At 26.0% G+C, this 26446-nt stretch overlaps 1 protein-coding gene across 1 annotated transcript; it reads left to right on the forward strand.

The window, feature by feature from the left end:
• On the forward strand, positions 1 to 25585 carry LOC111618701 (MOB kinase activator-like 3). The gene is made up of 7 exons (XM_023360273.1): positions 1 to 136; positions 6601 to 6751; positions 9693 to 9786; positions 14214 to 14347; positions 20038 to 20153; positions 20835 to 20921; positions 25248 to 25585. The coding sequence occupies exons 1-7, from the start codon at positions 101 to 103 to the stop codon at positions 25296 to 25298; spliced, it is 669 nt and encodes a 222-aa protein (XP_023216041.1). The 5' UTR covers positions 1 to 100; the 3' UTR covers positions 25299 to 25585.
• Positions 25586 to 26446: the final 861 nt, after the last annotated feature.

The following is a 26446-nucleotide window of genomic DNA, read 5'->3' on the forward strand; positions in this document are numbered from 1 at the left end:
CGCCTACCGACGATGAGTCATCGTTCGTCCAATGGTAAAAAGCAGACCATTGACGTCACGTAAGTGAATTGTTGATGGGAAAAGTGTACACATTTTTGTAATGGCTGGTTTCGTCGAATTCTTTCAGAAAGGGAAGGTAAATTTAAAAACTTTATAAAAATTTTAAATTATTTACGTATTTAATTAATTCTAAAAAGTCAATTTTATTGTCTAAATAACATTTAGTAATACAGTATATTATTAATTTATGTGTATGTAAACATTTAGTAAACTGTATTCATTTTACTGTATATTGTAATTAATCTAAACATAATTAATTCATTTTCTATTACAATTAAATAATTTTAAGTATAATAACGTTTATATTTTATATACAGTATAACATATAATACAACATATAAATACTGTGTAATGTAAACAATACTATGTTGTACTTTAAAATCATGTTTTAAATTTAGAATTATGATCAAAATGCTTAAATGTATATAAATATATTCATGTAAACATGTGGCCTTATCTATAATAAGTTTTGTTTCTTTGTAAAAAAAAAAAGGAAAAGGAATTTGTACAGATGCATTTCGAAAACAGGTACTTTAAAATGCCTCTGGCCATCTTCTAACATTTGGCAGTCTTCCATTAGTTATTTAACTTTCTCCCTGATGACTTTTTCAAGTGATTAATGATTATAAACCTTAATTATTGTCTTGTATATTATGTTATCGAACTGCACGGTTTCCAGAGATTAATGTTTATTATAATCAATTTAATTTTATATCTTTCTTTTCGGTTAATTTATAGCTACAAACTTAATTAATTTTATCCTTTTTATTTATATAATTTTTATCACTTTTGTTTTTAATATTTTGGAAAAGCCTTATTTGCTATTTAAGGTCGTATTTTTATTTTTTCCTAATGCGAATAACTGCAAAAGATTTGAATAAAGTTTCTAAAAGTTTGTATTACTTTTAGTTTGTAATTTTTTTTTTGTAGGAAATTAGTTTTATGAATTTTGAAAATAAATTAATCAATCATATGATTTTAAAATTCAGAATTCAACCCATTTTAAGTTCTTTAAATTTTTTAAGTATAATTACTTTTCGTTAAAACTTCTAAAATATCAGAATTTATTAATATAAAATATAAAAATGGCAGATGTTAAATATAATTAATATTCAACAGTGATGAATTAGTTTATAAATGTGAAGTCATGCAAATACTTGGAAATCTTTTGAGAAATTTACATACTCTTCAATATGAAAATTAGAATGCAAATTTCCAAAATTTTAATTTATTATAAAGTATTAAATAATTAATTATATATGTAAAATTATTATTTTGAAGTGCACTAGAGCAATAGTAGTTTTGTTTGGTTGTGGGTTGGCAGCAATAAGAATTGTAGATGAAATTAAGAAAATAAAATAGCTTCAAATATAGAAATATTTTTTAAAAACTTTAATTTTCTTGACTTTTAATAAGTTAACTTTATTAACAATATGTAAGATGAATTTAGTAAATATGGAATATCAAAAATACAGGAACTTATTAAACTTATTAAAGTTTTATTATTAAAAGTATTATTAAAGTTAACTTATTAAAAGTTAACTTTATTAACAATATGTAAGATGAATTTAGTAAATATGGAATATCAAAAATACAGGAAGCAATCTGAATAATGCACGTAATGGTAACAGCTTAACCCAAATATTAAAACAACCAAAAAATAATTTTATAACAATTCATAATAAAATTATCATTTAACACAAATTCTATGACTGAGTATTATATAAAAAATTTACTTTAATATTTTACTTTTGTTAAAAAGAACCATTTTTCTCCTTTTGTTAGTACGAATGCTGTTAGAAATATTCATAACATTTACTGAAATAATAAACATTGAAAATATATTCTGTTCAACTTATCTCGGTTTATATATTAGTGTCTGACAATGATTTTTTAAAAATATATAGAGATTGAAAAATTTTCTTTGTACTTAATAATAATATTTTACGTTACACTATCGGAACCTGTGACCAGTGCTCTATGCGTATACGTTAAATATCGCGTGACAAACGTTTTCGAGCGTTCTATTTGCTCTTAAGTACTTAGCTATGCCGGCTAATTTAAATAATATTTTACATATGCAAAAATATAACTAAAAGGCTGCAGATGTGATAGACTAATATATGATGTTTATTTATTAAGCTATAATTAGTAATGGTCTGATAACTATGTGGGAATCTTAATATTTCCATTTAATCATTATATTTTTATAAAAAAATCAATGAACATCCTGAACTAAAGGTCTTTGTTATTTTAAACTGGTAAATATAATTACTTAATATGGCATGATCAGTAATTGTAAATATAAAAAGAGTCATCATTAATCATTGTAATAATGTAATTTATCATGTAATTTAATGAAGAGTTGGAAGGTCCTACTTCATTTAATTTCTCGATGACTTACAAAGTTTTATTATTTTTTTTCAATTCAATCATTACATTTAAATTAGAAATATAAATATTGATTTAAAATTTAAGACTGGTTTTATGAATAAATTCTTAAAAAAATTATATATATATATATAGACTTGTATCATTGTATATTTAAATTCTACAAAATTTATATTGCATTAAGAATTTATAGTTCATTTACAAAATATTTATAGATTTCTTTTACATTGCTAGCGTGATCACTAAAATTGCTATATAAATTAAACTTCACTCTGACACCGGGGATGAAATACTATTGCTATAATATAAAATTGCTATATTTTAATAGTTTTTTAAAAATTCATCGTATCGATAATTTATAGCAAAAAAAAAAAAAAAAANCGTGATCACTAAAATTGCTATATAAATTAAACTTCACTCTGACACCGGGGATGAAATACTATTGCTATAATATAAAATTGCTATATTTTAATAGTTTTTTAAAAATTCATCGTATCGATAATTTATAGAAAAAAAAAAAAAAAAAACTAGTAAAGTTTTAAATGGTGAGGATAAATGGATTTTTCTGAAACTATAATACACATCATTGGAAAATGTTTCATCTATCATTAGTGGTATATTGATGATACATACATAATTAATTTTAATACTTCTTCTATAATATACTGTAATTATTAGATATATTAACTCAAATATTGATTGTTTGATTAAATAATTTATTATTTTTGAAACAATTTGAATCTCTCCTTTTATCTGTAAAAGTTATAAAATAAAATTTGAATATGAAAAAAAAAAGGTAATGTTTATTTTTAAAAAATTGCCAGGATGAATTCACATTTACAAAAAATTATATTTCTTGAAAAATATACTTTTTTGTAAAGGTAACGTTTAATTTCAAATTTCCAAAGTTATAACATTAAAAAGTATAAAATGTCATGGAAAATAAGAGACTTGTTCGGCATTGAAATATTTTTGAAAATAGAAATTTCAACTATTTATCTTAAGTACAAGAATTAATGCATTTAAATCTATGGTAACTTATTGAAAGTTGACTTTTGTGTTTAATGCTATAGTAGTTAAGAAATTACAAAGAATGATGCATAGATTTTTGTAGATTTGAATCTGCATTAAAAGTTGGAAAAACTAGGTTACAACAGCCAATAATTACAATATTATATCTCATATATACTATTGTAATTGTATGTCTTTAAATATTATATCTGTCAGTAAAGTATTATTGTTTATTATATTTGTTTCATTTGATCTTGTATATTTCAGTTATGTTTTTAAATGTATTGTGGTTTATTCTACTATGTTCCATTAGGAAATTTGAAATTTCTTTACTCTTATGTAATGTGACATTCATCTCTCTGAATTATTTGAAGTAGGAGATGTTTTCAAATAGGAATCAAATTGCTACTTACTATAAATAAATTTGATTACTCGAAGAAAGCAGTTGGAGAGGAGACATAATGTTGTTTTTACAAATTTTAGCTTTAGTCAATAATCAAACAACAGTTTTGACGAGTAAAACTTTTAAAAGATTATAAGTTAGATATACAGGGTGAGTCAAAATTATGTGAACAATCTTGGGTGATTCAAAATTATGTGAACAATCTTATTTTTGTTTCATTTTCTATTCCGATTGGTCATGATGGACCATTGTTATGGCCTCCTCAATCTCTGGTGTTCTGGCACTAAATTATACTGTTGAACGTTGGTTTGAGTGCATTAATCGTGCTGGTGGTCAGGTTGAGACTCTGTATAATGCAAACTTTGAGTAAATGCTTTCTCTCAAATAATGTTCACAATAATTTTGACTCACCTTGTATATTTAAGGAAAAGAATTGAATTTCTACAATGAATAGAAATATAATTAAAGAGGAAAAATGGAGAAAAATTACAAAAATGAGGATTATTTCTCTGAAAGGAGGAAATCTAGTTATTTTATACAGTTTAGAACAATTATAGATGTTTAAAGTTATAGTTGTCCAGAATACAAAATTGAATCTCAGAAAATAATCTTCTGATTCGATACTGTATAAGAAATTTTCTATGTTGATATTAGCTTAATTAAAGAGAGAGAATTTGGATTTATGAATAAATTATGTTAAAATACTAAAACAAAAATTTACTTTAAAATATTTTAACTGAGAAATAACTTTATAACAAATCAGACTGAGTAAGGTTTTTATTAAAATATTTTAGATGTTACAATGAAATGTATTTAAAAATGGAATATCTATTTGTTTAGAAAATAATTTTAATGATACAGATACTTAGAAATAAATGAAGAACTTTGAATTTAAGAGTGAAATTTTCTGCAATACTTCATTTGTTTTAGTTATTTAAGTTTATTTGACCCAAATACTTGTTGAATAGCCTACTCAAACGTTAATGTGTATCATTATGTATTCAGTGATGACAATTGTAAATATTTGATAGAATAAATTGATTTTTATTTCTAAAACAAGACTTTATCCACTTTTTGTTTTAAATAGAATTTGACATGTTTTCAAATATTCTAAATGTTTTAAATTCAGAATAATAGGATGTCTGAATATTCTAATCTAATCTATAAATGATACTGTTTTGATTCAAACACATTCCAACATACATGTTAACTAAGTTAAGCTTATGCATGTATCTGTCAATAGTAGTAATGATATTCCTGAAATTATATATTTATACACAATAGGATATAAATATTATATTTATTCATTACATTGATTGTTTATAATTAACTTGTCAAACAGATAATATATATATAACCAATGGTCAATGACTTAAATTAGAAGTTATAAGAAATACCGTACTAGAAGTTTTGAAAACGTCTTGAGAAAATTGAAATATTTATAATCTATCATATGAATATTTTAAAAATTATTTAATGAAAATCTTTTGAACAAATTTAAAAGGCATTCTCTTTTGTATGTTATAACTGCACAATTAGTGGGTTAAAAAATATCTGTGATTTTATATTGTAAAAGCATAATATCAGACTAACAGTTGTTGAAAAAGAAATTTATAAATAGAAAAAGATATGTTTCCTTGAAGTTCTGTCACATCACAGTATTTATTTATAGATATAGAAAAGTTCAAATTTAAAAAGAAAAAACAATACTTGTAAAGAAAAAAATACATCTTTTCTTACATATTTTAGGCATGTTATTTTTTTAATTTTAGGTCATTTTTCTTTATATTACAAATTTCAAGGATAGGTAGATACTGTGAATTATGGCCCAGGCCCGTGACGAAGTGATTCAAATTACGTAATTTTGAAACTATTTAAATTTCATAATTGTGTGAGAATGTTAAAAATAATTCTGAGAATATTCACTATACCATTAATTTTTATTACAAGTTTTAAATTTATTATCACTAAAATTTTCTGTTTTTCTTTTTATTATTAAATTAATTCTTTTGAAATTATGTATTCGTTTTGTAAAATTGTTTAAAATACTTGTATATAAACTTTACTCAAAATTCATTCAAAATAAATCTTTGTGAAGTGGATAAATTAATTTTATTATGACAAAACTATGGCATTTCATTAGAAAACCTGTATTTACAAATAAGCTGAGCAACCTGTAGCTCAGGTCTCATTGTGCCATCCTTGAAAAAATTTGTGTGAATTGTCCATTAACTTGTGTTTATATATACATGATATTTCCTTACTTATAGTAGGGTTTTTAATAGTAAGAAGCATTGCTATTAAAAAGTGTAATATATAATTTTTGGTCTTTTTTTTTATGTTTGGTAAAGTAGAAGAGCTCTTCTGTGTTAGTTTAGAGCCACAATAAATCTAAATCTTATCCTGTAAACTTTATTTAATTTTTTGCATTTAATACATTGTATTTCTAGATACTTCAGTTATAAGTGTTATATTTTTTTTTGTATCAATAAGCTGTAGCTTCTCTGAAATGGATGGTGGTAGAGATATTAGAAAGTAATTTTGAATTAAGAGCAATATATTTAAGATTCTTGTGGTAACATCATTTCCAATTAATCTAAATTATGTAACTATATAAAAAATTGATCAATGTTTAATTATATTTGGAATAAAATATTTTTAAAATTAATAATAAATATGATTAATAATAATAATTAATATAAGATGAAATTTGTTTAAATGTAATTTTGTTTCAGACATTTCGTCCGAAAAAGAAATTTCAACCAGGAACTTTACGATATTCTCTTCATAAGCATGCCCAAGCATCACTCAGTAGTGGAATAAATTTACGTGAAGTTGTAAAACTTCCACCTGGAGAAGATCTGAATGACTGGCTCGCAGTTCATGGTAAAAATTTTTAACTATTATAACTTCTAGATTCTAATTTCATAATGAATAAGCTTTCTTGATAAAGAAAAAATTACTCAAGATAATATAAGATTGATAATTACTACTACAGATGTATTAAAGTGAAATAATTTAAAGAAATTCAAGCTCATTTTAAAAATAACAAGTAAGAAATACATGGAAGGATGGAACAAAAATCCCGAATACAAGTTGTAAATGGCGCTCATTTTAAAAATATATTTTAAATTTTTCAAAGTAGCAAATTTTGTAGTGAGCCACATTTTTTATAATGTACAGTTACACTACTAAATTTCTGATCTCCTTGTTCCAAAGCCTTGCCAGATTAATCATTTTTCTGGACCAACTGTCCTAGTGGACACGTATAATAGTAATTCAGCAACACATCTCTAACTCATCAATTATACACCTCCCATGTATCACTGCTAGAAATTTAAATAAATATTAAATGTAAATTACATTTGACACTACCATTGACACACTTATCTCTCCTAGAAGCCATAGCTAGTGTTAAATTTAAGGAAATTAAAGTAAAAATATTAACACCAAGAAGTGCAGTGTAAATAATGTAAACAAGCATCCAAAACACAACACCATCTGTGGTTGCCCAGTAAACTAGTTTTAAGGCCACAAGAATTTCAAATTTCCTCTTATAATTTTATTAAGATTAAAGGAGGTACTCCTCCTTCAGTTGTTGGAAACTTGATGGGTATACCTGTACTACCAATAGTTTAAATACTTGAATAATTCAAATATTGAATAAATACTCTCATTGACAAAGTTATACATCTAAATAGAATTGTTAATTTTCTGCAAAACTTAGTATATAGCTGTGAAAATGATTACAATTGTGATTTGATTGCATACCATTTCATGCCATCAGATTGCCTTAAAATCACTATCAAAGTATCCTATAAAGACTTACAGATGTTCATTGTATTTGGAATTTTCAGTTTAATTGTTGTTTGGAGGTCTTTGATTACTGGGCATGTCTCTACTGTGTATCTCTACTGCATGTGTTTCTAAAATATTACACACAACTGACGATTTTGAGAAAGGCTATGTCATTGGGCAGAATGGCTATTTTGTTAAATTGTTCATCATCTGGGTCATTCTGACCTGTCAGAAAGTCTTGGGGGCAGTGGATATATGAGAGCACGAATTTACAGCAGGCAGGTTCTGGATATTCCAGATAGATTACCAAGAGAAATGATTGTCCAGTTGTGAGACAAGCATTAACAGCTGCAATGGTGTCTTTATCCATTATCAAAAGATAGATGTAAAACCCTTTCTCTTCCCATACTATTGGCAGGCAACTAATAGAGGCAAATTTCTTTGCATGATAACTGCTCTGCATTTTGCCATTAAAAACCCAATATTTGAGCTACAACCATGTTTCTCTGTCACGACACTACTATAAACAAAGAAAGAGGCTTTGTTTGTAGTGGTTTGATGACAGAAGCAAGGACTGTTCAGGACAATGTATTGGCTTTAGCAATGAATTCTGGTTTTATTTGGAAATGAATAACCATCACTTTGTGAAGGACCATTGGTGAATGCTTCAGTCCTGTCTTTACAATTAAGCAGGATGCTGTTCCACAGCTGATATGCTAATCAGTCTGGGGAACAATCTCATGTGATAGTCAGTCATTCCTAGTAGTGATATGAGGGACATTGATGGCCTAACAGTATATATTCAAGAAATCTGCATCTTAATGTATGAATATAAATATATTCATATTGCTTAAACATTGGATGTAATCAATTTTTGAAATTCTTAGGTTTCTAATTCTCATTGATCTACTTTTTTTAACATATTTATATACCATATTTTCACAGATTGACCAACATGCTACATATAACCAGATGAGATAGGCATAGTTTAAACTGGTAAACCTAGTTTAAACTGCAGCTAAACTGTGATTGAAACATACACTGACAAAAGTAGTTGTTAAATGTTAAAGAAAACATTCTTCCAAGTACAGTAAAACAATAATATTGTAATTTGGCCAACTTATAACCAGATAGGGGGTTTTTGTTTACAGGGTAATAAAACAATTAGTGGCTTGTTGACATTAGCAGTAGAGCATGGTGAAGGCTGCACTAACAATCTCCATGAAAGTAATAGTTTTAATTCCTTGACCTCGAAAACAACCTATCTGCATTTATAAATAAATCTGATGTAAATCTATAAAAAGTTGAGATGATTTATAGTGAGTTTATGAAATTTTTTTTGTTTGTGTTATTTGGACCAAACTACAATAAAATAAACATAAAAAAAGCACCTTTGGCATTCCATAAGTATTAGAAAAGAAGGCAAAATGTAGAAATTGAGCATATAATTGTAGTTTTTTGTTGTGATGCCAATAATTTCACAATTTTACAATAGAAAATGGCATCTGTGAGATGCCACCTGACCTTAACTTGTTCACTTTTTGTGCGCCTTCTGGAAAGGAATGCATAATCTCACTTAAATGAACATGCCAGCATTCCCCTGGGTAAACCAGTGAGCCAGTTTTTACCAAATGGAAATATCTGATTTCATGATCTTCCAGATAGACTGATATGTTGGTCAATCTGCAAAATACATTAAATATATGTAACTGATATTTTAATTCATTCTTTTAAATGTGTAGGAAATAATCTTTATCATATTTTAACTAATTATATTTAACATTTTCACCTCCTCTATCTATTTTTGTGTATTTTTTTCTTTTCTATGTATTTCTTAAAGAATTTATAAAGTTAAAATATTTGAATAATAATTTTCTTCTGTAAAGCATTGTATAATTCTATAAATAGTTATTAGTACATAGGACTTATTAATAATGTGTGTAAATAATTATCTAAATGATTTATTATTAAATAAAATAAATATATATAATATAAATTTTAATGAAATATGCTTATTTTATGTTTACAGTTGTAGATTTTTTCAACAGAATAAACATAATCTATGGCATTATAAGTGACCACTGTACTGAACAGTCTTGTCCAACCATGTCTGGTGGTCCAAAGTGAGTATAGAATTTTGTTTTTATTATTATAAAGATAGCTCAAACATTTTGGTAAAAACCAAAACAATATGATTTGGCATTAAAATTGGAGTATGAAATGCAAGTAATAATTTTTCTGTTTAAGCTTTTTCTAATACGTTTTGAAAAGTTCTGTAATGCTATACAATATTGGCAAGTGCCAAATCCGACAGAGGGTGCTGTCTTTGAGCCAAGATGGCTGCCAAAACAGGTAAGGAACCGACCACGTGTTTGTTCAATGCCTGAGCTGATTCAGTTTCTATCAGTGATGACTACTGCGAGAAGGCTGTGAGGACCAAATGGAGAACAAATCATTGAATTTATGTCAAATTCTAGATTATATTGGCAACAGGAAATGTTGTCTTGTAGATATATGAGATGTACAGTACACACACACACAAAACATAATGTGTAATGTTTTTGACTGGCCTATATTGTATAAGTGCTGAATGACTCAGCAGGATAGCCTTCAGATTGGCATTAATTTTAACTATTATGATAAATAAAACTATGTTTTTATATTGGAACATGGTGTATACTGCTTAAAATATTTAAATATTTCTCACCTGTTAACGTGTAATAAACATGCTATTACATGTTTACAAAAACCAGACAGCCCCACTTTGCACGTGCATTCTCCCTGTAATTGAGATGTATTAAAATGCCAATATCTGAGGTTGCAACACTAAAGCAACAACATGAACTTCGGTGTTGTTGTTAGAGTTTAATCCACAAAATACGATGTGTCCAGCATCCAAAACGACTTCACCTTCTACAAGACAACATTTCCTGTCACCGATATAGTCTAGAATTTGACATAAATTCAATGATTTGTTCTTCATTTGGTCCTCGCAGTAGTTGTCACCGATAGAAACTGAATTGGCTCAGGCACTGAACAAACACGTGGTCGGTTCCTTACCTGTTTCGGCAGCCATCTTGGCTCAAAAATGGCACCCTCTGTCGGATTTGGCACTTGCCAATACATTAATATATTCAATAATGATCAATCTTAGATCATTGAAGTTTTTTAAATGACATATATTTGACTCTTATTCAGGAAGATTTTTATGTTTATGTTACCTTCAAAAACATTTCTTAAACTTCAAATATTCATTTATTATATATAACATCAAGTTGTATAGTACATGATAAAGGTCTAAAATTTATCTCATTAAGAAAGGCACAAGTGAGAAATGTTTTTTTTTTACAATTTACACTTATTTTATGCTACTGAATTATACTAGCTTAGTTTATACTACCAAATTATATTATCTTATTTATGAAAATGTTCTTAACTTGTACAGTAATCAATATTGATGAAAACAATTTTTATCAATGAATAATTATAATTAATAAATAGTTTTTTTAATATAATTATATAAATAAAAATTCTTAGGCAATTTTCAGAAAATTGCCTAAGAAATTGCCTAAAATCTGAATTTTGCATAGCAAATATTTTTATGGAAAAAATTCTTTCACTTAATCTTTAAGACTACTAAATTCTCTTATAAAATAATTTTTTTGCAGCAAAAAATAGCTTTTAATATTTTAAAATGTAAAAACAATTTTAGTTTATATTAGAGCAATCTCAATTTACATATATAAACTATAACATATATCGATAGGGATAAATGTTAAAACTGAATAAATGCTCATTTGTTTTAAAAGCAATGTAATGAAGGTATCGGTACTACTGACAAATTTAATTATGAATTCACATTTATATGTTATGTAATAAACAGAATGTATGAATTGATACAAAGTCAATATATTATTCATTTTCTTTATACCAATTCAATTACATAAAATACATATTTATTTTACCAATATATGAAAAAAAAATTCATGCATCAATTTTTTTTTAATAGAATTTGTTACTTTCTTAAACAGTGGTTTAACTACTTGTGTTTTTTCAAAATATGCAATGTGTTGCATTCTAAGTCATGCATATTTTAAATTTCATATAATCTATATAAAACTTTGCCATTTTAAACTAATGGTAAATGCCATAATTTGTTCTGTGCACATAAATATATCTGCAGCGTGTTAATAGGGTTAAAAGTGATGGGACACACTATACTAATAAATACTTTCAATACATAACATTTAAGATGAAATATGATAAAATGAAATGGTTTGATTAAACTAAAATTAAGAACAAATAACTAAGATTTTTCCAAAAAAAGTAATTTACTCTTGAAAGCTTCTCAAAAACATAAGAACATGAAGAAAAGAAGGTGCAAACTGGAAAGGAGGAAGAAAGAGTGATTAATTGGTAACAAAGATTTGAGACAATTATTACGCTTTTTTAGCTTTAGTTCAATACTTGTGATATATTTAAAAGTTTGTAAATAAGTCTTAGTATGAATTATAAATAAAAGTTTTTGTGTTGATTTGTCAGTGGCTTCATCTCTGGAACTGGTACATCAAGAGAATAGTTGAACTTAACTATTCTACAATGTGTTCATTGCAATAAATTTTCAAATGGTTGATATTGCCAAAATAATGTGTCATTAGTAAATATCACCAATAACAGTTAAAGAATGTAACTGTGCTACACGTGTAATTTTGCATTATAAATGTATTTTGAACAATGTGCAATAAATATTACTTTATTGTAACAAAAGAGCAACAAATTTTCCATTTGTTGCTCTTTTGTTACAATAAAGTAAAAATGTTCTGGAAATCATTGCCACCAATTAAACAATAAATACTCAGTTAAAATAGAAACAAACAATACATTTCTGAAAATACGCAATAAAATAATAAAATAAATAAGTAAAAATTACAGTATGTATAATATAATATACAAAATATTGTAATATTTACATTTAAAAAATTCAATATTGATATTATGAAATGAAAATAACTTTTTTGATTAGAATGTAACTTGTTGTTCTCAAATTTGATATTATAATTAACAGCAAACATTATATATTGATATCTTCATAATATAAGTTTTTAGAATAGTCAATAATTTCAATGCATAATGTTAATGGAATAATGAATGTATTGATATCTAAATATCATTTTACTTTGAAATAAAATTGCTAACTCAAGGTGTACATATCATTTGTGTTATTCTTGAGTCTGTATTGTAAGTAATCAGAAGTTACAAATAAGTTTTTATATACTTAAAACTAAAATAAATGCTAATTGATTAACTTTTAGCTCTGGTTATTCTTTCTTCATTGTGATTGCTATCATTTGCTTTTAAATTACAGTAGTAAGATAGAGTATTATAAGGAAAAGATACGTAGTTCAATTGTTTCTAAAATAACTAAAAACTCAATAAATTATTTCAGTTAAATATAACAATTTTTTAGCTTATAATAATATCTGGCAGAAAAAATTGTTAAACTGTTGATTGCTGAGATTATGCATTAAAATCTAGTTGGGAAAAGGATGTTTTTATTTATTGATTGTAATGGAGGATTAGTGTCTAAATAGATTACTTGTGCATAAAATATTTGTTAGCATACTTGTTTAAATAATAAAATTAATAATAACCATAAAGCAAGAATAATTTGAAAACTTTATAAACTTTGATCTATGAAATCAGTAAATCATTTATGTATTGATTACTTTAAACATATTTTGAAACAAATATTTCTCTTTATTTTATGGAATAAAATAATTCTGATATCTTAAAAGGTTTTGTAAAATAAAATAGAAAAGGAAACAATTCTCCTTGAATGTAGTTTTTATACTTTAATAAAAATGCTCTTAATAAATATGCATATTAATTTATTTTTTAAAAATATTTTAAATTGTCTTTATTTATTAATTAAAATAAAAATTAATAATCAATTTGGTTAATTATATTACTAATTATGTTTATAAATAAAGCAAAATTTTCAATTATATCAAATTATTTACAAATAGAATTATTGTCAGAATAATTTTTCTATAATTAAGAATTCCAAAAATAATAACATTTTATAAGATTTCTTAAAATCAAAATTCAGAGAAGAAAAACATAACTTTAACAATAGAAAAATTAACATATTTATTTATTTTTAGTAGATATTCTAAACAAATACAATAGATCTCACACTTTTTATGACCTAATTGATTCCTGGAAATTCATTAAGCAAACTGTTTTGCTTCCTGTAAGTTCAATGTCATAAATTGAGATTACATTCCTGGAAATATAATTTTAACTATATAATATTACTCTGAGATGACCAAAAATAAAGCATTTAAATATGGCAATTCATATAAGCATAGTAGAAAATATATACTTGAAGAGTTGTAAACCAAGATATGATAAAGTAGGGTTCATTGTACATTTGTTTTTTAAAATTCAAGCATACGTAAAGCAATTACTAGATATATATATATTATTTTATTTTATTTTATTAATAAATTTTAATTTACAATTTTATAAAATAAATATGAATTTTCAGATATGAATACAGATGGGCAGATGGCTGTAGGTATAAAAAACCAACTCCTTTTCCTGCACCACAATATATCACTCTTTTAATGGACTGGGTAGAAACACAAATAAATAATGAAGAAATATTTCCAGTAACTGTTGGTAAGATTTTTTTGGTCATACTTTTTCATTTATGATGATGATTTATGGTAAATGAAAGCATTTAAAAAAATTGATTCTTAATGATAGCTTAAATAAAAAAATTTATTCTCTGTTCTCTAATTTATTTGATATCTTTTGAGGATTGTCAAATTCTCTATTTTTGTCTCAAAGGACTCTTAAAGCATTGAATTAAAAACAACAGATTCAACTATATTAAATTTTAAAAATAAAATTAGATAAAAACTGATTCCAATCTAAAAATATATTTGAATTTTCATTTTATATTGTTTAAAATTTAATTTTTTCTGTAAAAAGAGAATTAGGAACAACTTTCTGACCCATAAAAATAAGTGAGAGTATTATTAAATACATCATTAATCCAGATACCAACAATATGTTGTCATTGGTCATATATTAGCCAGTTTGATGGTAGTCATTTTGATGAAATATTCTTGACATTATTTTATAAGTATATTAGTTAAAACCTGAAGCATAACATAGACTAATTTACTGATTTGGTTATATTAAGATTAGATAAGTCATAACAAATATTTAACAATTTTTATTTTTACAAGCCTATTCTAGTCCTTATCTATCAATATTCTATTTACATTATTTAACATTCATATAAAACAAAAATTGATATCTTTATAATTTTTTTATATTACAAAAATTATCAAACTAATTTTTACAAAGTGAATAGACAAATTATTTCATGATTTAAGACTAGTTTTTTTCATTTATTAAAAGTTATTTTGTATAATAAAATAACTTTTTATATGTTGATTTTCTAATAAAATTATGCTATAAATTTTTCAAAGTAAGGAAAGTTATCTTTAAGAATTTTATTTATTATTCAGTTTGTTTTATGTTATGAAAAATTTGTCCTCAATTATTTTTGAAAGTTTTCCAAAATTTTTATGCTGCTTGTTATAGTGAGAAAACAAATTCAAACTTAAAATGTTAATAAAATGATTATAAAGTAATTCATTTGATAACTTTTATCATTTGATGAAATCATTTAAAAAGTATAATAGTGTAAATTATAAAAATGGAAAAGATGATGATAATATTTTTAAAAAAATTAAATTTTATATAAAAGTGCATATTTATAATTTTAATATTATCAGTACTAGATTTAAGAAAAGAGTTTAAACTTTTAGAGATTACTTAAAATAAATGAACAAATATGAATTTTTCTTACATTCTTTTGATTATTAAAATTGATGATTACTAGAGATGAGTGAACACTATCTACAAATACTTTAATCCTCATATATTAGAAACTATTTGTAATCTCAAATAAATTTGGTTACTTCAAATACCATACATACATATGTACTGTATGTAGTTACAGATTCAGAAGTATACAAAGGGAGCACTAAATTAAAATATATGAGGTTCCAAAAATTGAGTCAAAATTTCGATTAATTATAAAACTCCTAAGTCAGGAAATTTCAGAGGTCAAATCAGATGTGTCGGTGAGATAGACTCAACAGAAAGGAAAATGCTTGTTCTAAAACAAATGTGACGTGGTGACGAATGACGGAGGAGATGTTGACTGAGTGAGAGGGAGCTTTGTCAGGGTGCTCGTATACAAGAGTCGGGGTGTAAACAATCGAGAAAAGGGGGAAACTAATGACCAAAAGGACATCTGTTAAATCACATAGACCCTAAACCATTTGTGGGGGTACATGGCTGCAAAAACATCTGGCAAATCGGTTAAGTTTAAAAATGTTGGAGAAAGACAATAATGGAGTAAAATATGAGCACAGACTTCAAAGCTCTGTCAACACCTCTAAGATCTTTCCCACAACCCAAATCAGTCTCGATTTCTCCTGGAGACAGAAGAATGGCCAATTGGGGTCACACAGGACCAATCAAAAGGGGAAAACTTGAGGGGAAATCATATAAAATTTTGGACTCAAAGAGAAGAGAGAGTTCTCTTCCAGCCAAGTGTGCTCGTAAGTGACCCAGGAACCCAGTCCATCCCTCTGCATCACCTGACGGAGTCTCCCCACTCATCCTACGGATCCATGTCCACTAGTGCCTCGGCCATCTCAAGTGTCACACCTTGTTCAACATCCGATGCCCATAACTTCCCCAACTCAAGTCAATCTAGATTGCATCATTATGTAAGTTAATTTTTATGTTAAAATAAACGGTTCTTGTAAGACACTTGTCATGGTTGCCTCTACTACTACCACCACCACCACCACCCACATAAGATCAGACCCTAGGTTTTTCCCTGACGCACAATTAACTTATTGCCCCTAAAAGTTGGCATCTTACATATATGAATAATTAATAAGTACGGTACCTAGTATTAACACATGCACATCAGTTGTATTATAGATAGTCCGACCAAATTTGCTATCATAAATGTTTTAAAAATAACATTTTGAATTTAATTAAACCCACAATTGCCATAAATAATTGGGGTATGTGATGACTGACTGAGTGCCTTGAGTGGATGTTTCTGGCCAAGGGCATGGGTGTGTCACCAGTCGGCACCATATTAACTGTTGATGGTTATACATTAGGCTTATATATACTGGAAGGGGAGATCAGACCAAAGGTATGGGTAGCGTAATTGCACGGTAAGTGGAAGTTGCGGGTTCGAGTCCCGCTTTGGGCTGATTCTTTTCTTCCAGTTTATTCTTAATTAATTAATTAAATATTATAATTATTAAATTTAATACGAGATGGTGCCTAATGCCTCTCTCTAGTACCAAATTTATTTGTGAATGATAATTAATATTTCCAAATTATAGCCCGATTATTTACGGCAATCATGGGTTTAACACTTTGAAGTTTGAACAAACAAATTTTAATTTTGTTTTTGTCAACAATCTCTCTTATATGGCATCTTAAAATGTCTCAGCCATCTGGACTATATAAGGTAATTGAATTCACTAAGTCTTCAAGGTATTTGAATATTCAAGATCTGGTTAATATTTGAATTTGAGAAAAGTGATATTCACTCATCTCTAACATCTCACTCAAATGATATTTGTCTAATAAATATTAATTAATACATACTGTAATAACCTAAGAAATTATGCAAAATCCTGTGTACATTAAAAAAAAGGAAAAATTGTATCTAGATATAAAAAGAAAATCATTTTCTCCCTGTAACAAGGCTTGCTTTCGTTTAATACAATGAACAATATTATTATTATGTTGGGTTTAGTGATACTCGGTTGACACCTGTTGCTGTGTACTATGCCAGACCAGAGTCAAGGCAAAGCAACCAAAACAAGACAAAATTAAATAAGTATGTTAGTGTATGTATCTGCATTCAGGAATTTCCTAACAAATATTACAGTAGAGCCTCGAAAACTCGGCACTCGATAACCCGGCACTCCGGATAACTCGGCCACACCCTGGCAGGGCAAAAAAAATCCTTAGTTAATTAATTTTCTTGATAAAGACAGCTTTATGCCTCATAAAGTATTTTTCTGAGGTCTGTCTTATCAGGTAAATTACTGTACACAGTGTCTTATCAGGTAAATTACTGTATTCATTAATTTTCATTTTCATGTAGTAAAGGCTCTATGCCTTCATAAAAGACGTATTTTTCCTTTGTTTAAGGGTATTTGGGCAGTATATTTTCTGTTGTATTCTCAAGTAAACAATACATACAAGTACAGTACAGTATTTTCTGAGGAAACACTCATACTTATTTTTTTAACCCCATTCTCGATAATCCGGCATTTTCACAAACTCGGCCACCCTTCGGTCCACATTAGGCCGAGTTTTCGAGGCTCTACTGTATTATTATATTTGTCTAAATATATGCTTATCACAAAAATAATTAATCTTTTTTGATTTGTAATGTTCAGAGCAAAATCAAATACATATATTAACTTTTCGTACTTATAATCACTTTTCATGAATAAAATCTTACAACCTTATCAGCTGGAAACTAAAAGATTTTGTCTAAAGACAAAATATATAATTTCTGATTGATTCACCTTAATGTATAAAAAAAATATATTTATGCACCTTAACCTTGAATTTCTATTTTATATATGTTCTATATACAGTAAAGTTACATTAAAAATTTGTTATGCTCAATTTTTAGTTTCTAATTTTTTTCAATTTTTTTAAAATTTATAATATAGCATAGGTTTGGTTAAAAATATTTAGAATTAACTGGTTTGGTTTCTTTAAAATTTTTCGTTTTGTTTTGTATTGTATTGTTTATTATTATTGTGTTGGGTTATGTGAGATATACTCGGTTAACACCAGTGGCTTTGTACTATGCCAGACCAAAGTCAAGGCATAGTAACCAAAACAAAAATTAAAAAAGTGTATCTCTCTCTTTACCTTTTCATGCTAGGTACAGTACAGTAGAGTCTGTTTATTCAATTAGAATATGAAATAATTACACCCACATACCAAAAAACCAGCAAAAATGTATATATTTTAAGAAAAACAAACACTTTCTTCTGTTTTAAAAGATTCTCAGGTTAGAAGAAATGAAAAAGAATATTCTAAAAATAAAACACTAGTACAAATTTAAAATGTAGAAAGCACTGTTTTTTTTATATCATTGTCTACATTGGACTTAATATATTAATAGGACTTATTATACTGTTGTTGTTTCACTTTTTGCAAATATAGATCTTATTCACAAAAATAAAATCTTTATTTTTTATCTGGTTTTTCTACACACTGTTTTTGCGTTTCTGACCTCAAGGCCCTTCTTCAGCAGATCTACAATAATAATATTAGGTTTCTTGTTTTCTGTTATCAATATATCAATATATACATAAATTATCCATAAAAGGATTTTTAACATTATTTTATCTTTTAAAGGAAATTGCTCATTCACCACTTTTTATCCTATCTATGAAGACTTAGTCTACATACAGTCCCTTTTGTAGAATAAGGAAGTTCTATTGTACTGTACATGCTAAGGCTGAAAACAGCTTTTTCTCAATCTGATTATTGTATCATTATTTTCAGAAGAATAACTGCCTGTAAATAATGATACAATAATCAAAACTATAAATGTATTTTAATTAAAATTTTATTAGTATTTTTGGGTCATGCTAATTCTGATAATGTTAAATCACTTAACATTATCTGGAATTACAAATAAGTAGAGTTTACCCGCATTTGAATTAAAAACTAATTTATAACAAAAATATTAAACTGTAGATTATTTTTCATTAACATCAAAATATTACATCTAAGAACAGACCAATACAGTGGTACCTCAGGTTACGAATGCCCCAGCATACGAAATTTTCAGGATACGACATGAAATTCGAACATATTTTTGCTCCACGATACGAACAAAAACTCACCATATGACGTTTCATTAGTTCGCATTTTTCATTCGTTTTTCTTACTACAGTTATCTTTTTAAATGTATTACTTGGCTTTAATTTAAGTATGTTTTTCGCGTTGAAACGAATTATTTAGTTTTACATGTAATCGTATGGGAATAGATGATTCACCTTACGACATTTTCATGATACGATCTCAGTTTCGGAACGGATTAATTTCGTATCCTGAGGTACCACTGTATTGGAATTTTTAATAAATTACATTTTAATAATAATTGTATTAATAATAGACGGAAATATAAACCTAATTAAGTTAATATCTTAGTCAAATATATTATTTCTAGATTATAACAATATTTTTCAAATTTCAAAACTTTGATTTCTTTTTAGATATTCCTTTCCCAAAAACATTTGTACCAACTTGCAAGAAAATTCTCACAAGACTTTTTCGTGTTTTCGTTCATGTTTATATTCATCATTTCGATAGAATATTTTCTCTCGGAGCTGTAAGTTATATAAAATATTAATACTTTTTATAAGACACTACAACTTTATAATACATTTTAATCAAGTTTTAAATATATTTAATATTTATATATTTTTTTAATATGAATAATATATAAATAAATTTAAAATATTGTACATGTAATATTTCTATTATATAATATTTATTGAATAAGGTCATTATTATCTTATAATATACATTTATTATATTATATTATTGCACTTTAAATTTAAGAAAACTATATAAAGTATTATCCTTAAAGATTTTCAGAATACTTTATATATATTGTTTCAAAAAATATTTATTAGACAGATGGTCGTGTAATAAAAGTTGTGATGGTTTTGGATTTGAATCCAATCCAATTTATTTTTCTTGAAAAAGGTTGGAGTCCAAAATAGATAAATAAATATCATATTTATTCTAATAAACGGTGCAATTGTGAGTTGAAAAACAGTTGCCATTTGTTAGTAAATATGGTATGTTTTACGGATCCTATGTAATTTTTTTGAATTAGAATTAACTAATTCAGATATCAATAATTTTAATAATGAGATATTAATTTAAAAAGTTATATTATCGATCATTAACTAGTTTTATATTATAGTTTATGGCAAATTTTTTGAAGTTTAAATACTTTGTGATTTTATAACTAATACTGAAAATAATTTCAATATATTAATAGGAACCTCACATTAATACTTGCTACAAGCATTTCTATTATTTTATAAGAGAATATGATTTGGTCAGTCCAAAGGAGTTAGAACCATTAGTAAGTCATATTATTTTTAAAATTATTTAAACTTAAGATTAACATCAAGGCATGAGAACTATAATTCCAATTTAATGAAACTCAAAAATATTAAATACAATAGACATTGCTTATTGTAATCACTTTCAGACTCGTTTATACAAGATGATAACTGAATGGTAACATTAAATAGGATAAGTAAATAAGTTAAAATTAGTATAAATTATGATTTTATTGACTCTGACATTTAAAGGACATGTAAAACAATCAAAAAATTATATAATTTGAAGATTTATTATTAAGTGCATTATCAGCCACACCTTGATAGTATGAAAAGCAAACTTAAAATATTTATTATTCTGCTGGTAATGATGATTAGAACTGAAATTTGATTATAATAAGCAAAGTTTAAAGCTTTGTAAATGTATTTTGATTTATAAGAGTTAGTATGTCTAAAACATACTAATTCTTACAAATCAGTTGACTGTTAACAATTTCACAATTTACAATAAGCGTAATCTACCTGCATATATGTATATAAATGTATTTTAATTAAAATTTTATTAGTATTTTTGGGTCATGCTAATTCTGATAATGTTAAATCACTTAACATTATCTGGAATTACAAATAAGTAGAGTTTACCCGCATTTGAATTAAAAACTAATTTATAACAAAAATATTAAACTGTAGATTATTTTTCATTAACATCAAAATATTACATCTAAGAACAGACCAATACAGTGGTACCTCAGGTTACGAATGCCCCAGCATACGAAATTTTCAGGATACGACATGAAATTCGAACATATTTTTGCTCCACGATACGAACAAAAACTNATATATGTATATAAATGTATTTTATATTCAGTTTAAGTATGTAGTTTTTATATTACTATTTATTTTTTCAAAAAAAACTTAAACTAGTGCATAATTTTAATCCATTAAAATTATATATATGTTAAATTATTGTTAATTATAAGTTTGAAGAGAACATTTTTAGTAATAGTTTAATTAAAAATTACTGTTTATAATAAAACTGAGATATTAAATCAAATTTTTTGAGACTTGTAAATATTAAATTCTTTCCTTCAAAAACCTTCAAAAAGCAGTCTTTTTATTTTATCGTCTAATGTTTTTGGCAGCTAATTGACCTTCTTTGGGAAAGAATTGAACAATACCAATTTTAATCAAACAAAACCTATTATGGAACATTTTTAAACTTAATGTCTAGTGTGCAAGTCTGTGAATAGATAATTAAAATACGAGGGATAACGTACAAACATAAAAACATACAAATAAAAGTAAATAATAAAAATAAATATAAATAATAAAATAATACTTTCCTTGTATTTTAATTATCTATTCACAGACTTTCACACTAGAAGTTAAGAAAGTTTAAAAGTTTATTATAGGTTTCGTTCAGTTAAAATCGGAATTGTTCGATTCTTTTCTGAAGAAGGCCAATTAACTGACTGAAAATGTTAGATGATATAACAAAAAGACTGCATTTTAAAGGTTTTTGAAGATTTTGTTGTTTGTAAGTGCAGTTAGAGAAGATTTAAATTCTTTGACTAGAACTACAGTGGATGCCCTGAAAGTAATGCAATACAGTTATATTCTTCATAAAATTTGATTATATACCAAATATTTCAAATATCTCATAATTATGTATATAATTGCAATGCTACCAGCCAAATAGCAATGAGTAGTCTTTATGAATTTATAATATCTGTGAGTGAAGCATGTTCTAAACAGAGATGCCAAAGAAAAGTTCAAGCAGATTTTTTCCATACAATGCTTCACCCTGGCAATATGAAGCTAAATATAAGCCTGTGTACCTGAAATGGTATCACAAAATCTTTGATGGACTGTTCTGTTTTGCTCATCTGTGTAAAAGGACCAAAAAGACATAATTTACAGGAAATAGTTTTTGATAAAGAAGTAAATCTGTAGAAAAAGTAGTTTTTACAAAGATTTGCAGGGTGATAGTGCAAAGGCTTTCATACCTTAATGGCATGTTGGATTTGAAAGAAAACTGTTAAAAACTAGTTTTGTGGTAATCAAAGATTCAATTGAAAATGTGACATAGTTCGAGTTAAAAACAGAAAGTAAATTATGAATGAGAAAAAAACCTATTGCATTATTTTCTGGTTAATCCTTATAAAATGAATCAATTTTATGTTAGTAGAATTAGCAATACAAACTGTTGTCATTTGTACTTTTTTATGATACAATGTGATTTATTTGAATATATAATAGATACATTTGAGTCCATTTTAAGAGCTACTTTGGGATCACTGTATTATACTCTCTTAATCACACTGCTCTCTCATCCAAAGTAACAAGTTCATCCAGGGAGTTGTTAATTGAATTTGATTCTCTTTACTTTTACATGTCTTCAGAGTTATATGTAACTTATAACACACTTGAAAAAGTTAAAATTCATTATCATGCAATTTTATTGTACTTGCATATTTCAATTCTTATATCATCAATTTTATTGTTCTATCCAACAATTGGTAAATACAGCATATTTACTAGTTGCATTACTTTCACTTATTCCTAGAAATAGAGTAGGAAGCTTTGCTGAAAAGCTGTGAACATCCTTGATCCAAAATTTTTAAATGCTCTCAAATGGAATGTACAATATAAAAACAAATAAGTACAGTACCACCTTAAAGTAAGGTCATATGATCTTCAAAATATGGTTATTTAATTAATTCTTGCCTTGATCCCTTAAGACAAGGATGTACATGTGAACTTCACTGTTTTTTCATACATATTTCATAAAAACTTTTAAATTACACATTAATGTTTGGGTCCAGTAAACCAGTTTATGATGATTCTGTATTAAATTTTTTTATTCATGTATTAGAAAACTGACCAATGAAAGGTTTAATCAAATTCCACAACATATGTATAGTATAGTGCAATTCCTGTTGCCATGTTAGAGATTAAAGATAGGATCCTTATAAATCTATCTTAGAATAGTGCTACCTTATGAAGACTGCTGCTCTAAAAATGCTGCTGACATGTCATTTAAACAGACTGCTCTACAAAGTGGTAATCTGTTAATAGGAGTCATTCTGTTGTAAAGTATAGGAAAGAAGATTGGAAATATAAATGAGTGCTCTTAAGTAAAATGCTCCCTTATCTGAAGCTCTATTAAGTGGACTTAACTGTATTAGTGTTTTCTATAACAATATTTTTTAACATTATAAAAAGTTCCCATAGAGAATTATTGTATATCAAACATCTTTCATTTTTAATATTTTCATTTAAACTTTATTAATAAAATTTTATCTCATTATTAGATTATCATAATATATAGAGAATATCGACTTTCTCTAATTTCGTCTTTCACAGTAACATATATAAACATATACCCAGTTCTGTTTTAACATGGTAAACAATGTTCAAAAAATCTGTAAAAACAATATTGTCTATATGGAAGATTAGCCCTTAAAAACAGTAAAAATAATATGATAAATTAATTAATATAATAGGAAGTGTTTAAACAAAATATTTCAATTTTAGTTTATAAATAAGAGGAGAGACAATTGTAGTTTACTTATCAGCTAATTTTAATAAATTTATTATTTGCATAAATTTTATTCAAGTTTTTCAATTAAACACCAAAATAACTTTAGTTTTTAACACCAAATGACATACAAAAATATTCTGTATTGAAAGAAATCAGAAGAAATAGTCATACAAATAAATCATTAGACTTCAAATTAACATTTTTTTGACTGCTTCACTCATAGGATAAAATCAAAAATGAAAGAGTGATTGTTGCTACACACATTCGAATAATTCATAAACAAAAACAGTCAAATCTTAAAACTTACCTCAACATGTGTAGCAGCATAAAATGCAAAGTCAAAAAAATAAAAGAGCAATTTTCTGGAAAAGGAAGTATGAATATTTTTTTCTCTTAGGTGTAAAATCAAATGGTGATTTTTTTTTTTAAAAAAAGATAAATTTATTGAAATATAATAGGTGAAAACAAAAAGAGATTTGAATTTTTTTTCCAGATATTGTTAAAAAATCATTTAAAAACAGAATTGGGTGCATCTTATCATCATTAATAATCAAAATTATTTTATAACTCTTCAGGATTTTTGGTATACTGCTTTTCACTACATAAAATATTTTTAGCAAATTTATTAATGTATTTATTCGTTAAATTTTATATTTTAAAAAAATGTTATAGTTAGTTTTATCAACAAATATGTATGTATAATATCTAGTGGTATTTTTTAAAAACATATATAAAAATCTTAATTTTAACATTTTGTTTTAATTATACATAATAAATATATTTTTTCTTTTTATTCCTTTAGGCAGACATGACAAAAAGAATATGCAGAGAAACTTTCTCTCGATATAGATGAAAAAATAAAGTTTGTCAAAAATATCATTGTATCTATTGTATAGTTATCAGAAAGAAATATTACTACTTGCTAAAATATGTTGCTGTTCCAATATTCAAAGAAAATATATCGGCATTTTTGCTCTAATAGAATTATTACTATTACAAATTAAATATGTTCAAATGCTGAAAAGCTAATAACCTGTAGAAATATAATTTATTAACATTGTGATATATTTCCAGTGATAACGTTGTGATTGGAATGTTTAAAAAATGAAATTTAGATATTCATATTTTTATCATCAATATTTATATATTNGCTTTCATACCTTAATGGCATGTTGGATTTGAAAGAAAACTGTTAAAAACTAGTTTTGTGGTAATCAAAGATTCAATTGAAAATGTGACATAGTTCGAGTTAAAAACAGAAAGTAAATTATGAATGAGAAAAAAACCTATTGCATTATTTTCTGGTTAATCCTTATAAAATGAATCAATTTTATGTTAGTAGAATTAGCAATACAAACTGTTGTCATTTGTACTTTTTTATGATACAATGTGATTTATTTGAATATATAATAGATACATTTGAGTCCATTTTAAGAGCTACTTTGGGATCACTGTATTATACTCTCTTAATCACACTGCTCTCTCATCCAAAGTAACAAGTTCATCCAGGGAGTTGTTAATTGAATTTGATTCTCTTTACTTTTACATGTCTTCAGAGTTATATGTAACTTATAACACACTTGAAAAAGTTAAAATTCATTATCATGCAATTTTATTGTACTTGCATATTTCAATTCTTATATCATCAATTTTATTGTTCTATCCAACAATTGGTAAATACAGCATATTTACTAGTTGCATTACTTTCACTTATTCCTAGAAATAGAGTAGGAAGCTTTGCTGAAAAGCTGTGAACATCCTTGATCCAAAATTTTTAAATGCTCTCAAATGGAATGTACAATATAAAAACAAATAAGTACAGTACCACCTTAAAGTAAGGTCATATGATCTTCAAAATATGGTTATTTAATTAATTCTTGCCTTGATCCCTTAAGACAAGGATGTACATGTGAACTTCACTGTTTTTTCATACATATTTCATAAAAACTTTTAAATTACACATTAATGTTTGGGTCCAGTAAACCAGTTTATGATGATTCT

This window comes from Centruroides sculpturatus, unplaced genomic scaffold, assembly GCF_000671375.1.
Source record: "Centruroides sculpturatus isolate CEXI.00-Female unplaced genomic scaffold, Cexi_2.0 scaffold193, whole genome shotgun sequence".
NCBI lineage: Eukaryota > Metazoa > Arthropoda > Arachnida > Scorpiones > Buthidae > Centruroides > Centruroides sculpturatus.

Coding starts and splice junctions, on each gene's coding strand:
- LOC111618701 (XM_023360273.1), top strand. CDS start 101: ATGGCTGGTTTCGTCGAATTCTTTCAGAAAGGGAAG. Junction 6,752..9,692: donor TGACTGGCTCGCAGTTCATG/GTAAAAATTTTT, acceptor TTATGTTTACAG/TTGTAGATTTTTTCAACAGA. Junction 9,787..14,213: donor ACCATGTCTGGTGGTCCAAA/GTGAGTATAGAA, acceptor ATGAATTTTCAG/ATATGAATACAGATGGGCAG.